Source organism: Diuraphis noxia, unplaced genomic scaffold (genome assembly GCF_037042655.1).
Source record: "Diuraphis noxia isolate RWA-SAM2 unplaced genomic scaffold, SU_Dnox_SAM2 contig0001, whole genome shotgun sequence".
NCBI classification, from domain to species: Eukaryota; Metazoa; Arthropoda; class Insecta; order Hemiptera; family Aphididae; genus Diuraphis; species Diuraphis noxia.
Window position 1 is genome coordinate 26,454,942 of NW_028301711.1, and position 17,167 is coordinate 26,472,108.

Below are 17,167 nucleotides of genomic sequence, written 5' to 3' on the forward strand. Positions count from 1 at the left end.
ACAATATTACAATAATATAACAGATAAATATAGATTTTAAGCACTCAATGATTAATAGAAAATTAAAATTAAAATTAATATTTTTATGTTAAAGGAAATGACTGTATAGAACTGCAACTCGTACGTTTTAACGCTGATGATATTAATGAGTCGTACGTTTACTTTGAATTATCCTAGACGTGTTCGAAGATGAGTTATATAATCAGCTATAGCCTCTGTATAGGAAGATAACATCTTATGCAATCGTACTGCAGCAGCAAAGTAACTAACAATATTTCCAAAAAGTTTCCATTTAGACCACAGATGTAATTTAATTGATAAATAATTAATAACTAAATATGGGAGTAATTTAAATAGTATAGTAGTATTAATAAATTCAAGTTGTTAAAAAATAACATGGAAGAGTCTGCTTTATAATAGTGTACAGTAGATTTCAAATAAATCTCATCATTGAGTAAGTCACTGTAATGGATTTTTTTATGTTAAAATTTGAACGATTTGATACATCATTCCAAACGAAAAACGATTCTAAGCAGAGGCAGTGTGCATCTATTTTTAAGGATATTTATATCATAATTAGTAATATATAATGGGAGGTTGGACTTACATTTGACAAAAATATAGCATAATGTCAATAATTTACGTACATAGTACATCTGACGAAACGCCGATAAAATACTCAGAACAGTGCGTTATTTTTTTATCTTATCTGTAATAAGAAATATTTTTATAGTTATTTTATTACAAATAAATTGTACCTAAGTTTTTATTGACCATCCTTCCATAGAAAAAAAAAATGTATATATCGCTTGACACTTAGTTATTATACGTAAGATTTTGAATTAAACCATTTATTTTTTTTTGCTTTTACATGTGTTGACAACCTCCTAATTCAATATTGGAAGTTAACTACAATATGAAAAGAGAGGAACGAGGGTGGATGAAAAACTGTTTTATATATTTGTCTCACTGATTTTTGGCAATTAATTTTTATAAACGTTGTTTTATCATGCCGGGAACATATTATCAATACCAGTGATTCATTTAAAGAGGTTGGGAATAATGATATTCTGTCTTTGTCTAACACACGAGGAACATACGAATTTAGACAAAGTTTCATTGAAATATACCGATTGATCTCGATAAAAATTCTAAAAACAGATTTTAATTTGTCATCGAGTCAACTTCAGAATAATTTTTGGTTTTTTGATTTTAACTTCTTCAAAAATTTAAATATTCTATTTTCTTTTTTATAGTATGATTTTTTAGGATTTATAATTGAAATATTTATAAAAAATTAATGAGTTTTGGTATAAATATTGTTTTATTTCATAAATTCTATGTTATCGAATATAGACGTTCAGGATTTAAGCTTCGGCATCCTCATCGTCGTCATCTCCTTCACCATCCTCATCGACGGTCGCGTCCTGGTACTGTTGGTATTCAGATACCAGATCGTTCATGTTTGACTCGGCTTCAGTAAACTCCATCTCATCCATACCCTCACCTATATACCAATGCAAAAACGCCTTGCGCCGGAACATGGATGTAAACTGTTCAGACACGCGCTTGAACATCTCCTGGATGGCTGTTGTGTTGCCGATAAATGTGGCTGACATCTTAAGACCCCTGGGTGGTATATCGCAGACCGCGGTCTTCGTGTTATTTGGTATCCATTCGACGAAATAGCTAGAGTTCTTGGTCTGTACATTTAGCATCTGCTCATCGACTTCTTTCATGGACATACGTCCCCGGAATATACTGGCAGCCGTCAGGTACCGGCCGTGTCTGGGGTCGCATGCAGCCATCATGTTCTTGGCGTCAAACATCTGCTGCACCAGTTCTGGAACGGTGAGCGCACGGTACTGTTGGCTTCCTCGGGATGTTAGAGGCGCAAAGCCAGTGATGAAGAAATGTAGACGCGGGAATGGAACCATGTTAACAGCCAGCTTCCGGAGGTCTGAATTGAGCTGCCCGGGAAACCGGAAACAAGTGGTCACACCGCACATTGCCGCCGATACCAAGTGATTCAAGTCACCGTACGTAGGTGTTGTGAGCTTCAGTGTCCTGAAGCATATATCATATAGGGCTTCGTTGTCAATGCAAAATGTTTTGTCGGTGTTCTCTACCAACTGGTGGACAGATAATGTAGAATTGTATGGTTCCACGACTGTGTCAGATACCTGTGTCAGATATGGTTGATTAGATTATAGAAACTAATATATTCATGCAGTTAAAAAAACTCGGAAGGCATTTTGAACATATAACTAGATTTACCTTGGGAGAAGGAACGATGCTAAATGTAGTCATGATCCTGTCTGGGTATTCTTCACGAATTTTTGATATCAAAAGAGTGCCCATGCCGGAACCAGTTCCACCGCCTAGTGAATGAGTAAGTTGGAACCCTTGCAGGCAGTCGCAACTCTCTGCTTCTTTTCTGAAAGACAATATTGTTTTCGTTATAATCAATGTGGAAGTTAAAAGTCGAATAATTTAATAATAGTGTTGATGTACCTGACCACGTCTAGCACTGATTCCACTAACTCAGCACCCTCCGTATAATGTCCTTTAGCCCAGTTATTGCCTGCACCAGATTGCCCAAAAACAAAGTTATCTGGTCGGAATATTTGACCAAAAGGGCCAGATCTTACCGAATCCATGGTTCCAGGTTCCAAATCCACAAGAACTGCTCGAGGTACGTACTTACCACCTGATAAATTAAAAAATTATTGTGAGATATGTATTATTTTATGTATCAGCAACAAATCCTTTCCATACATACAAAACGTGTTCCAACCAACCTTCCATCCCCCTTCCCCTCCACACATGCACAAAAAATACCAGTCTAATGACTTTAATTGAAACCTTTTTTCTAAAATATATATATATGGTAGTAGTATAATTATAATTGTAAAAATAAATACAGTAGATATTATTATTATTATAGAATAGTAATAATTATAAAATTAAATAATAAATATGTCACTTAAAATAGATAACAATAATCTATTATACAAAACAACATTAGGTATATTATGTTTTTTTTTAAAATTATTTAACTTGCATATAAAAATAAATGTTGACAAAACATTAAATATGATATTGATTGATATTGATGCTACATTAAAATTCAAAAAGCTTACAAATAACCTTTTTTTTTTTTTTGAAAAATTTACAATCTGCATTTGATAGCACTATAAGTAAAGATGACCCTCATAAAGTCATAACACATGATGCGACATGCGTAATAAAATCAAAACATGAAGCACATTATGGGGGAAATCATCCAACGATGGTACCCTCTAGTAATTTTGTTAGTATTAACAAGTTCCTCATAAGGCAGCGTGGAGGGTTGTCAGAAAGAGTACATGATGAAAGGTGGAACATTAAAGGATTAGGATGGTGTTACAACTTAGAATGAAATTTTTTATAATATAATTTGGCTAGTTGGTTAACTGTTGCAAATTTTCAAATCTTTATGGAGGGTTTCATTTGTTACGTACCAGGGGGCCGAGACCGCTTGAACTAGCCGAAAAGCAATTGACTGGGAGGCTTGGATGGTGCGGATTTGTGATGATTTTGCGCATTTCCAGATTTGCATACCGTACGCTCAAATGGGTTTGAGTAGAGACTTGTATAGTGTAAGTTTTGTGTGAATTGAAAGTTTAGATTTTGTGAATCGGACTAAGCAAATGAAGGTAGTTCTTAAGGATTTTACGTTTTAACTTTAAAAGTAGGCCTCAGATTAATCTTTTGACAAGTAAAATACTCAAACATTTTACCTGAGTAGCTAAGTCGTATAACAATCTCGACTCCTTGAGATATAGTTTAGGTGTATCATTTGCATAAGTTGCTATGGTCGTGTTAACTGTTTTTAGAATATCTGATGTATATTATATTAAGTAAATCAGGCAACAATTTACTTCCCTATTGAACACCGGAAAGTAAGAAAATATTGAGTAGCTTTGTCAAACTCCAAATTTACGATCGCAGAGGTAAGATCAGATTATTAGATAGTATGACGCTAGGAGGAATAATTTTAATTTGTAGAGGAGGCCATCGTGCCAGATTCTATCAAACGCTTGGGCCATATCTAGGAAAACCCTGGGGTAGTATTCTTTATTTTCAAATTAAGTTTAAATTTTAACAATAAGTCTATGTATTTGGTGTATTGCCGAGTAAGTTGACCTGAAGCCAAACTGCGTGTGGGATATTACATTTTTTGAATGTATGAGTGATCTAATTATTTTAAGGATAATTTTCCCCAACACACGTAATACAAAAGAATATTTTAATGAAAGTATGTTTTTTGGTTGTATACAAAATAATTTTTTTTACCATTGTAGTTGTCATACCAAACATCAACTAAAATTATATTTTCTAATTTAATAGTTACTCGTTATTATGTATAATATCAAAATATAGTCGTTATTAGATTATATTGATTATTTTCTTAACAACACTTAGATTAATTCGCATTACAGTTGCAATTTTAACCAAACATCGACATATAAATAAATATTATTTTGTTAAGTCGTCTTTAATTACGCGATAAGCTAGATTTTTTTATAGATTAGAATGTTTTAGTAGTTTATTTTATAAATTAAAATAAAATGTAAAATAAACACATCAAATATTTTTCCGTGCAGCAAAAAGAAAAAATCAAGCTTTTTATTACTAAATTTATCAGTTTTTTATGCCACTCGGTATTCAAATTGTATTATACTGTTAAATATTTGCTAAAAAAGATTATTACCAAGTGCTTCGGTGTAATAAACATTGATTCTTTCTAACTGTAAATCGGAATCTCCGTGATATGATCCAGTTGGGTCGATACCATGCTCATCGGATATTACTTCCCAAAACTAAATAATTGTTTAAATTAGTAACCGTAGTTTTTAATAATTATACAACTTTGTATGTTTATGGCAATATATTATACAATTATTTTTATGCTGATTATAACTCGAAAGTTGGGTCTTACAATATATATACATTACATGGAACCTGGAATATTATATTACCTTTGCACCAATTTGATTTCCACATTGACCAGCTTGTAAGTGACATATTTCACGCATAATTATTAATTGATAAATTTATAATTTATAATAAGTAAATGTATATTAGAACTCAAGTTAGGACATCAAATTTCACTGATAAAACTACACAACAATATTATAAAACAATTATTGTCAATTTGTTTGGATGTAAAAAAATATTAATATTAACTATAGCAAAATTAAAATAGCCAGCACTACCTCAGAAATTCAATAATACAATTTTTACTGCAAACCAATTAAAGTATAATTATAATGCATTGTAGATAAATTATTATTATATTTTAACAACGATGAACCTATACCTCTCAGTAGTCAGTACTGGTGTGTATTAGAATCAATTACATACAATGATAAAGTTTAAAGGATGAACAGCCGGGGACTTATTGTAAGGGTGGTATGAGGCTGGCTATTACTTTAGAATTGACGAGAGTGGTGTAAAGATTCTAAATTTTAGATTATGAAAATGGATTTTTAAATAGGTTTGATATGTGAGTTTGATCATAAATGGAAAAAGGAACAACGGGTGTTATATAGAGTGTACAAAATGCCCACAATGTTAATGGACAATCTTTGTCACTTTACATTAAAATAATATAATTCTGCAAATGTAAACTGTATTTTTTATGCAATCGTGATTAATAATATATTGAGATGTATAGTATATATATATTTAAATCCCGTATTTCTGGACGGTTCAACACTTAAGCTAATTATAGTTGGTCATAGATTGTATCCAAATGTGAAGCTAAATTATTTTTACTTAACTTCTAACTTTTTCAAGTTAAAAATAAATAACGATAACTTTTAACTCAAACTGTAATATAATATTAACTTTTAAAAATGTATAACTAATCCAGGCTTGCCTATAGGAAAAATTACATGATCTTTATGAATCATAAGTGTGATCATTACCCAAAATTAACACCGTAAGCATCAACTACTGTACTAGTCTATCACTCCTCTCTCAAAAAAAATAAAAAGGGCAATGCCTCTTTGGTATTTCGTACTTAATGAGTTAGAACAATTTTACGGATATTGGGTTTGTTTAAGCCGTTAAATGTTATTGTAAAAATTATAATTATATTTTGAACGATCGACTAGAGAAAAACAAATGTTTTCTTATTAATTTTAAAGTACGAGTATGTCTCTTTAAAAAGGGAAAGAAACTATCTCTATGCATTTACTATTTAAAGTATTAAATTTGGTCTATTTCATATTTTCAGTTTTAAACCTACAAGTTTGATGATAGGTCAATCTAATGTAAATACTTACAGCACACTATTGAAACTACTGAACAAAAATATGATATGTCGTACGTTTTTAAGGCGAAGACAACAAATGCGTTGCATCCTTTTAAGGCGTATTGTATAGGCAAAAAACATTGTAATATTTAGTAATTCAACAGTGTGACATAATCGCAAGATGAATCAAATACAGAAAAATCTTTAATCATTATCATCCAAAATTTTCATAAGTGTACAATATTTAGACTAATTATAAGCTATAAATAAGCTTAAAATGTTTGAATTTCATTTATTTTAAAATGTTGGTATTAAAAAGTATTAAATATATATATAATTATGTATGCCAATTATTTTCTCGATATATATAATATATATAATTTATTATTAACTTATATGTTATTATTTATTATTATCCAATATTGTAAGCTATAAATTTATAAATATATAACAACAGCTTACTAATAACTTATAGTATAATATATACCTATATAATAATTAATGCTGCATTGATGCTAAACTGATCGAATAATAAACTGATTTATCTTCATAAAAGTTTAATTTCAAAATAATTTTTAATTTGAATTCAAACAATATTAATGAATATTGTAGGAACGGAATAATAATAACCTATGAATTATTATTTTAAGTCTACAATAAAATATATGTACCTATAAAAATTACCAGCCAAATGCATACAGTGTTTCGCAAAACAAAACTTGATACTTGAAAATCAGGATGAAAAAAATTGTGAAAAATACTCTTAATAAATAAAATACACATAAGAGTGAAAGACGTCGCTGTTGGTACTTTTGGTCAGTAGAATGAGAATCTGGTATTAGGGGTTCAGGAGGTATCTGCTAGCAGACGACGGTCAATTGAAAAACTGTTTCTGTTTCAAACAGTTGCTAGTCAAAATCCTCCGTCAGAAGTCGATTTTATTATTTTTCCTACAACCAAGTCTTTAGATTTAAATAGTTCTACCTTGAAAATATAATGATAGATATAATAATCATTATATTTTATATTATGTCTAGATACCTGCTGCTACTAATGATAGTAATAATTTGGCAATAGTTGATAATATCTATTGCCGTACCTATTAGGTATACGATAATTATGCCATACTGGTATACTATAATATTATAGTAGATGATCCATACGTACATACAAGATACAACGTATAATTACATAACATAGATTAACTATAGTATTTTTATCAGTACCACATAAACGCATTCGTTCTACGATTAAGTATTATAACGTACCTATACTCGATTATATTCATTTTATATACTTATCATAATGGTATAATGTAATCCATAAAGGTCGAGTTAATAATAGTTGTATACTTTCAGTCTATAAGATATAACTTATAACCAACAGAGCACTCAACGCTATTCGGTTTGATTATTGTTTCACTACTGGCTGTGTAATACCTAACCTAACCTATTCCGAAAATATAAGTGAGAAATTTAATTGTAAAAAAAATATATCCATTTTGATTACCTAGTTAAACGTTATTACGCCTTATTACTTTATTGATATTTAGTGTTATTAGTGATCTAGGATCCGGGAGTTCGTGCATTTGCATGTTTCTACATTTTATTAAGTTCCTATACATAAAAAACTTGCTGGATCAGCTATAAATTTGAATCACAACCAAATGAGTTCAAAAACTAAATATTGGTTTGCATATTTTTGACTTAATATGTATATTTTAAAATAAAACTTCATTTTACTGCATAGTAATGTTTTTTTTTTATATATATATATTTCATAAAAATATCCTAGTGAGTAGATTTTAAAATATATTAATTTAAATTTATGTCTTTATGAAAACCTAAAATGCAAAACTCATCAATATAAAATAAAAACCTATTTAAAATTAATTGATATTTTTATATATTATGTAAAATGTAAGTTATGTCCAAATAATACTTCGGGAACCTTAATCGTCACTGTATGCCAATTAAGTCCATATACTTGAACCGGAAAAATATAATACACTAATTGAGTCCGGAACTAGGAAACTAATAGTATACTAGTTGAGTTTGAGGATAATTTTGAATGAAATATAAAATACTGCAATCAAACACAATAACTAGATTTGAATATATACAACGCTTATCCTATAAAGTTTTACTAATACAAAAAATATATTTATTTAATTATACGCAAATTATTCGTATTATGTAGGGGTACATTATCATATATTTATATAATAATATACTAAAAAAGCGGGTAAGTGGGTATCGCTCTGCTGTACATTGGGGGTGGGGTGGACCTCTGACTAAGGTAGATTAATTTTTGAATGCAATGATAGGTATCATTGTATACGAAAAACGATTCTGAATAACGGAGACGGTTTATCTGTCATAAATCTATATCTTTACATAATATATTGTCAAAATTCAAACTTTGAATGCTTATAAAAAAAATGTATGACTATATATTTCTTTTATTTTTCAACTGCTATTGTAAAAATATTTTAGGAGCCTTGTATTAAATTTTCAAATCTTAGATCTAAAAAGAAAAACTTTTATGAATTTCTATCTAAGATAATTTGAAAATTGCCGTAATTTTTACGTATTAAGTCAATATTTGAACTTCAAATGCTAATAAAAAAAAATTGTGCCTTTGTATTTATATAATTTTTTAATTACTATAAGAATAACTCATGAGGAACTTTGTATTAAATTTTCAAGTATTTTGATTGGGCCAAAAAATTTTATCAACACTTCAAAAACAATTTTTCAGAAAAATTGAAGATTTCAGGTGTCTATAAATATCTCAAAAAAAGTCAAAATATTTTTAAAAATTAAATCATGTAAAGAAAATGCCAATCTAAATAACTTGTGAAATTTTCAAGTATCTACGACTTATACTTTTTGAATAATTAAAAATATTTAAAATCGTTTGAGGATAAATCGTTATCGTTACACTATTTCGTAAAAATTTAAAATTCAAACGCACTTAAAATTTTTCCTATAATGATGCTTCGAGTTTTCTCTATAGTCTATAACTACTTGAAGGAAAACTTATGGAAAATTTAGTGTTGTATTTTTAATCTTTAGTTATAAACGCAAAAATTTTCATGATTTTTCAACTTCAAAATTACTTGCAAATTTTCGCGTTTTCGACAGATTTCGTAAAATGTTGAACTATAAACGCTTATTAAAAAAATTGTGACTTACGATTTTTAATTTTTTTTAGCTATAAGGAGCCTTGTATTAAATTTTCAAGTTTTTTTGATCGTCCAACATTTTTTTACCGACACTTCAAAAAAAAATTCTCAAAAAAATTGAAATTAAATTACGCATTTTATATTTTCCTGTTTAAAAACTGATAGTATGTAGTATGTCGCAGTGTCAGACTCTCGTGATTCGTGATACCACGTTACTAGAATGTTCTAAACTGTGACAGTCCGAGAACATGGTTTAGTTATAAACCAATTTTGTGTTTAGTTGTATTTTTAGGATATAAGTGTTCGGAATGTTGACCAAAAAAATTAATGTGTTCTTTTGTCACGTTCAATCCATAAAAAAGGAACTCGTTCACGTTCGTATTAAACAATATATAGATTAGCGTCTGAAAAATCATTTAAATTCATAAAAATTAATAGTATAAACGTAGTTCACGGTCACGTTCAATTTGAAAAATTAAGTGACTTTTGTGTTTCGTTCAGTAATATGAATGTGAACGTTTTTGAGGTTGTTAGTCGTACAAATATTTTACTCGTTGTTATTCGAAACCTTTTTAATATATTGAGGATTTCAATATATTTTTCATACAATGAAATTTTCAAACATAATATTGTTGACAAGAAATAATTCAACCTTCCAACTATATAACTATTTGGTAATAATAAAATAAATTATTTTAATTAAAATCGTATCATAAAATATACTTGGTAATGAAGTAGACAGACCATCTTCGATCAGAATTGTTTAATTTAAGTTAGGTAAACATTGGTTTTATATAATTAAATTAAAAGTAGACATATCCAACATAGTGACCAAATAATCTATACAGCAGAGTGCTACCAACTTGTTCATCTATTTAGTAATGATATTGTGTTAAAGCAATTGTATACATTTTATAAGAACAAATATGCATACAACAATAACAAATAAAAAATTAATCTAAAAATATGTATTTTGAAGTATACCTAACCTAACCTAACGTGATACCCGCATGTGTTGTCTCCATCTTACAAGTGCGTAACGTACCAATTTTTACGTTCAACAGAACACGTGTAACTCTGTTACTTTAAAACTTAAGCTGTTATAAAATTAAAGGTAACGTTATTATCGAGGGTGCTCATGGGCTTTTTATTATATTTTTATTTTAAAGTGAGTTATGAGTATTTTAAGATGTACAAAAAATTTACAATTTGAAAATATTCATAACTTGCTTTAAAATTAAAATATAATTTACGCCTATAAGAAGCCCTTGATAATAATGTTACTTTTAATTTTTATAATAGGTCTATTCACTCTAAATTTTAAACTAACAGAGCTACACGTGTTCTGCTGTGCGTAAAAATTGGTATGTTACGCACTTGTAAAACGAGGACACATGCGGGTATCACATCCTCGTGTACCTATACCGATTGACATACGGTGACCTGAGTTGTGGATTATATTTAGCTTATAAAATATTAATTTATTTGCTGATGTCCAAATAAATGATTCGAAATCGAATTTAGAAAGTATTAGAGACTTGTAAAAAGTTTTTTTTTTTGAAAAGATGGATTTGGAACCCCACGATATGTGGGATAATATTTTTATACCTAGCATTGAGAAGTGGGGAGATTGAGTTTTTCGAAAAATTGAAATTAGGTCCAGGAGGATCTTATATGGAATATAATACCAAGTATTTTGATGGTATTATTATTTATCAATTGGTGATCATTGATCAACCATTTTTATGTTTAAATTGAGGTGGAAGAAGTCTATACGTTATAATAATAATTTGACAAATTTCAACTATATTTAAAATATTATAACTCAACCATTTAATTCATCAACAATTACTTATTTAAGATTTATATTAGACTAGATTACTAAATATTTTTGAAGATATTTTCAAAAAAAGTAGGTACGTTTGCGAATTTTAAATCTAAACTATAAATTCAAATAATTTCATATTTTTATATAATAACCGTTGTGCTAAAATACTATTATCTAAATTAATAAGCACGAAACGTCCAAGCGACCAAGCTCCATTATAATATATATAATATAATGTAATATAATATAATATAATGAAATATAATATAATATATAGTATATATAAATTATATATATACTCCTTTATTTGTACAAAAAAATATCCTGAGTAATTTAGAAATTTTAAACTTCACTATTAAAAAAAAAAGAGGGTATTAATGCTTAGTGAATCAACCTGTACCTACAGTGTTTATATAATTTTTACACAAAATAGTAACAATGATAATAATGTGTCATAATGTCTATAGAACGGCTTACAAGTTGAATAATATTTTATTACGACAAATTTTAAATTTTAATTTTCTTTATGAAATCAAGTATCTGTTTGATGGTTGTTTCATTTGGACCTTGGGAATATGGATTGATAGACATTAGACGGTTAAGTTAGGAACTTCTATTTACAGGAAATAAATCAGAAATGTTAGGTAATGGGTTTGATTCTGGCAACTTCTGCAGTTTGTCTGCATTCGACGAGTACCTATATGATTGTTATTTCTTTAGTACTGTTGGGTACTTGGGTAGATATTTTATGATGTGTTAAATATTTCTTTGGCATTAATTTATCTCTTAAAGTGTCATTACTAATTATAGTTATTAGTTATTGTGAATTTTAAACAAAATATTAAGTATCCCTTACTTTAAACCATTACATACAAATTACACATATTATTATGTTATGAATTTTAAAAATAATTTAAAGTATTTAATTTATGAGAAACATTTTAAGTAGATAAATATATTATAATACATACATAGGTATATCTCAACTTAAAAACTATTTTACATAAAAAATTATCATAATACAAAGAATAAATTAAAATATGAAATTATGGGTTGAAATTATAAAAACATTTTTTTAAATGTAGGACAAATATAGGTAGGTATACCTATGCTTATTTTATTCTCTTTCTTATTTTCTATGATACTTATACCACTTTATACATAGTAAGATTTTTCTCTTGTCAATAAATAGGCTGGTTTATTATTATGCTTCACCTGGTATATATTGGTGCTATTCAACAAACAGAACAAAATATACATTCTTTGCTCAGTACTTGTATCACCTGTCGACCATCAGCAAAAAATATGAACCAAGGGCAACCCAAAATATACAATTAGGCACACAAATCTTTTTAACAAGCAATATACTTACGCAAATAAATTAATACCAACAAATGTTTAATAATTCGATTTGAACAATCAATTTCAAATTAATGATTTAAAAAAAAGTCAAGTTATAAACTAAGTACCTAAGTACATATTTATAATATATTAATAATACATTATCGACAATACTTTTCATATAAATTTCAGTCAATATACTATCCAAGATGTCTAAGATTAAAACCAAATCGTAATTCCACAAGACCACAACTAACTTCTCATAATAAGTATTAGAAATGTAAATAGTCATGTAATATTCATATGAAATATTGAAATGCTATTATGACCTTGTGAGTTAATTCATGGGCTGCATTATAAATATCATTACTGATCACAATTAATTAGTTTTTAAGTTATAAATTATTTCTAATACTTACCCACAAATAGCATATGTTATAAATTAGTCCACAAACATCGGATATAAGACATATACATATAAGTTGGTGCCTCAAGTCCAAAATTCTTAACTTTCAAGGTTAAAAAATGAATGTAAATCCTAAATTGTACGGCATCACGTTAAAAGAGGCAACTGTTAATTCAAGTAACCTGTATATGATTTAAAAAAAAAAAATAAAATTAATATGGTACCTAACTAATTGATTCAGCCTGCGCCACTTAACAAGTATTAAAACTTTCTGGGAAAATCCAAAATCTCTTGTAAGCACTTAAATAATTGTTCTTCGACGAACATAAAATATGTTTTGCTGCAGGAAGGTTGTATTTTCCTAAAATAATAAATAAAAATATAGGTATATATTGTAGGCCCACTGATCACCTTCGTACCAAATAAAACTGGTTTAGAGTGGTGCGTGTGCGTGTATGTGTATATGTGCATATTATATCGAAGTATTTGTAATGCGTATTTAAATTTTAAATGGTTCAACGTTCCTCGGCATGTAAGAGGGGAGATTTGTGCGTGACACTGCAAAATAACCCAACGAAGGATCAAACACGGCGGACAACTGCCAACCGCCCAGTGCCGACTGGCGACCACAGTCCACGGCCAACAGGATTTGACTTCGGTAGTCTGAAATTAATGATTATAATTCATATTATGGAGCATGATGACTTTCAATTTTCAAAATAAACCAATTAGGATTTTGATAGTAAATGTAATAACGTGACGGCTCCTAACAGATTTTAATACCATGCTGGAGTTTTAATAAAGTTTGTTTTTTCCAACTTTATTAAAATTATATATCTCTATTCTATCAATATAATATAATAATTCTCTCTATACTTATTAAAATAAAATATATCGAGAAAAGTATAAGACTGCAAAATATTGATAATTATAGGACCAAAAATTATAATAACTATAAGATATAGCAAGTATCTGGTGTATAAGATAAAATGAAGATGAGGATAACACCGAAATTTGGTAAGCCGTGTCGGGTGTCTTTTAACGAGGTACTCTAAATCCCTGTATTTTAAAAACAATTGTGAACGTAATTTAATAGATAGTCAGATTACAGAATTAATGGAATACACTTTTATAGGTACCCACTATACATATTTATGTTATAATTATATAACGGTTAACTCTCTGTTGTCGCTCTTGAGTAATGAGTAGCGACAGATGAATTTGATATGAGTTAGTTTGTTAGAGTTTGTTATTATGTTATTTAAATAAAAGAATCAAGACCAAAAAAGAAATTGTTTATGCTAACACTCTGGTTTATTGTAGATTTTTTTTATTTATTAATATTATTATTATATAAAAATTTAATTTCCTGAAAATCTACAAAATATTTCAACGTAACCTCATTAATAAGTTTTATATGACAGCATGTAATTATTAGAAGCTATTCAATGAAGCATAGACAATATTTGTGATAAAATGTGTGGATAATTCATTATTGAATTTATAACGAACAAAATTAGTTTTGGAACTTACTCGTAAAAATAATGAATAAACCGCCATCAATGGTTATCAGAATAAATAAGTATATTTATTCAGTATTTAATCGGTAGCAGTAATGAAATATGTTAATGAGTTATTAAACCTCAACATGTATTAATTATCTACAGCGCACACATGATGAAACATTTACATTTCACACATGACACATCGACATGATAATAAATGTGACCTGTATTTTAAAACTGTTAATCGTAACTCACTTTTATCAATCATACAATTAAATAATTATTAATTAGTAGTTTAAGCTATCAAAACATTTTCAGTGGACCATAGAATAAGTAAATTTTACAGAAGCCCCTCCTCCAAAAAAAAAGCTATTAAATGAAAGCCACCTTATTTTAGATACTTGCCCATAAGTAAAAGTATAAACATGTATTTGGTATTTTGAAATGGTAAGACACTACAAAGTATTACAAATGGGCTATACTGATAATAACTTATATACCTACCTACCTTCCAATTACAATATAGGAATAACACATTATCATAAGTTTCACATATTCTGTTTACTAAATAATTTTAATTATATAAATATTTTTCAAAGGACAGAGTGCATAACTAAAATTTATTTAATTTACTCATATTTGAATAAAAATTTAATATATCTATCATACAGAATATAGTATTTAAGATACTCAATACCTGGTGATAAAAAACTACGCTTTGATTAAATTTAAAAATACCGTTCGACATAAACGCTGATAAAAAAAATAAGTATTGCGTTTATGAAAAATGAATAATTTTAAATGAATATAACATTTCAGATATTTTAGATAGCAAACTATGTTACCTTACATTTTGCAACCAAACGGTTTTTCAACCAATCCTTTATTTACTATAATATTTATTATTGAGTACATAATCTTTCGTTGTCTCACGAGTCATGACTAATAAGTATACTCTATAAACTATACAATATTATACAACGACAGTAAAATAAAATTAACAATAATTCATTATCGTCATTCGCTGTCGTATACATATATTACATAATATATCTTATTATCTTATATTATACTGACGTACTGTACTAGTTTTATGTCAATGACGTATTTTATTAGCTGACAGGTGACAATTGATCGTGTATCGGTATGCTGATTGTATTGACTATTGATATATTGATGTTTTTGCTTGGTAACGAGTAGTTTTAACGACCATCACTATTTAGTGACAATAATTATACGTTAACGTATTATAATTTTTAAATAACAATATTAAAACTTTGTTCCTTGCAATTATACGATTGCACCTATAATATGACCATGACCATGAAACAATTCATGTCCTTATTATTATCGTAGTACCTACGTAGCCCGTATGGGTTTTCCAACGCCCAGATTAATAATATATCTATCTCCTTCAAAAATATCATTCGAACAATTTGGAGAATGTCACTTGAAACTCGTTATAATATTAAGTTTTACCATTCTCAAGTATAACAATAACTGCCAAATATACATTCGTAAACCAAAACAGTTTCCTAACTTAAAACCCGAGGCGCCGATATGTGTGCGAACTAGTAACTTCGGTCATAAACTCATGATATATTAAATTTGTGTAGACGGGTAAACCAACAAGGCAATAAATATTTTTTTATTGTCAAAATATTTTTAAGAGTATCTACTATGCTACACTGCAGTATCTATCGCGCTTAAAACTAAGATATCTATATGAAATAACATGCATAGATTTTGATTTTTAATCGGCATGATTTTAACTTAATTATCTGTTCTTAAAATAATTTCTCAATATAGTTGACAATTGATGTTTGATATAAAATTTGACAAAACCCAACATGTTAATACTAAAAAAATTAATTATTCTTCGAAAGTAGTAAAATATGATATTTGTCGATATAAGCTCTATCCATTTATTATTGATTTGGTCGAATGTTTTGAACAAAACTAACAATTTGTTTGATTTTTAACATTTTTGTTTTTGTTTTTTTTTTTAAATCAAAATAACATCATATCATATCATTACATATAGGTAACGTTTAAAAAAATTACCATCAACAACCGCAACGTTACGTGTTTGTACCAATCGTGATGACGTGATACGAAATTAAAAAAAAAAACGAAACTTCCTAATAGGTATACATATAACAATAATAATAATAATAATAAATTCAAGACCGTGAATGAAATAGTTATTTTAACACCCGTCAGTATAATACAGGTAATCGTCTGTATACAATATACGTATAACATAATATTACAATGCGGGGATAAATATAGTGAGCATGATTAACCCACCCGCTCACTGTTATTACCCGCGTTTCGTTATTATTGTACGGTATACCTATACATTAGAAAAACACCGCGAGATGACGTAGTATTATTATTATAATTTTATGATTTTATAAAGTTCATTTGCGTATTGCGTGTACAATCGTGTGAGCAAAAAACTAAAGTCGCAAGTCGCCCGGCTGGCGCGTCGACCTCATGAGATATAGGTATACTTGGCGGTGGCGTCGGCGGCGGCGGCGGCAATTCGATGTCGGTGCGCGCTATACCTACACTACAATACGAATATTAGTTG

At 28.5% G+C, this 17,167-nt stretch overlaps 1 protein-coding gene across 2 annotated transcripts; it reads right to left on the bottom strand.

Annotated features, from left to right (window-relative positions):
- Positions 1–1,367: 1,367 nt before the first annotated feature.
- On the bottom strand, positions 1,368–13,632 carry LOC107161787 (tubulin beta-4 chain-like). Of its 2 annotated transcripts, none has more exons than XM_089220585.1 (4): positions 13,080–13,632; positions 2,515–2,710; positions 2,278–2,437; positions 1,368–2,183 (listed from the first exon to the last, which is right to left on the bottom strand). In XM_089220585.1, the coding sequence occupies exons 1-4, from the start codon at positions 13,090–13,092 to the stop codon at positions 1,368–1,370; spliced, it is 1,185 nt and encodes a 394-aa protein (XP_089076711.1). In that variant the 5' UTR covers positions 13,093–13,632. The 2 variants fall into 2 exon arrangements, with proteins under 2 accessions (XP_089076711.1, XP_015363827.2); XM_015508341.2 differs by lacking the exon at positions 13,080–13,632 and adding an exon at positions 4,757–4,861.
- Between the last annotated feature and the right edge of the window lie 3,535 nt (positions 13,633–17,167).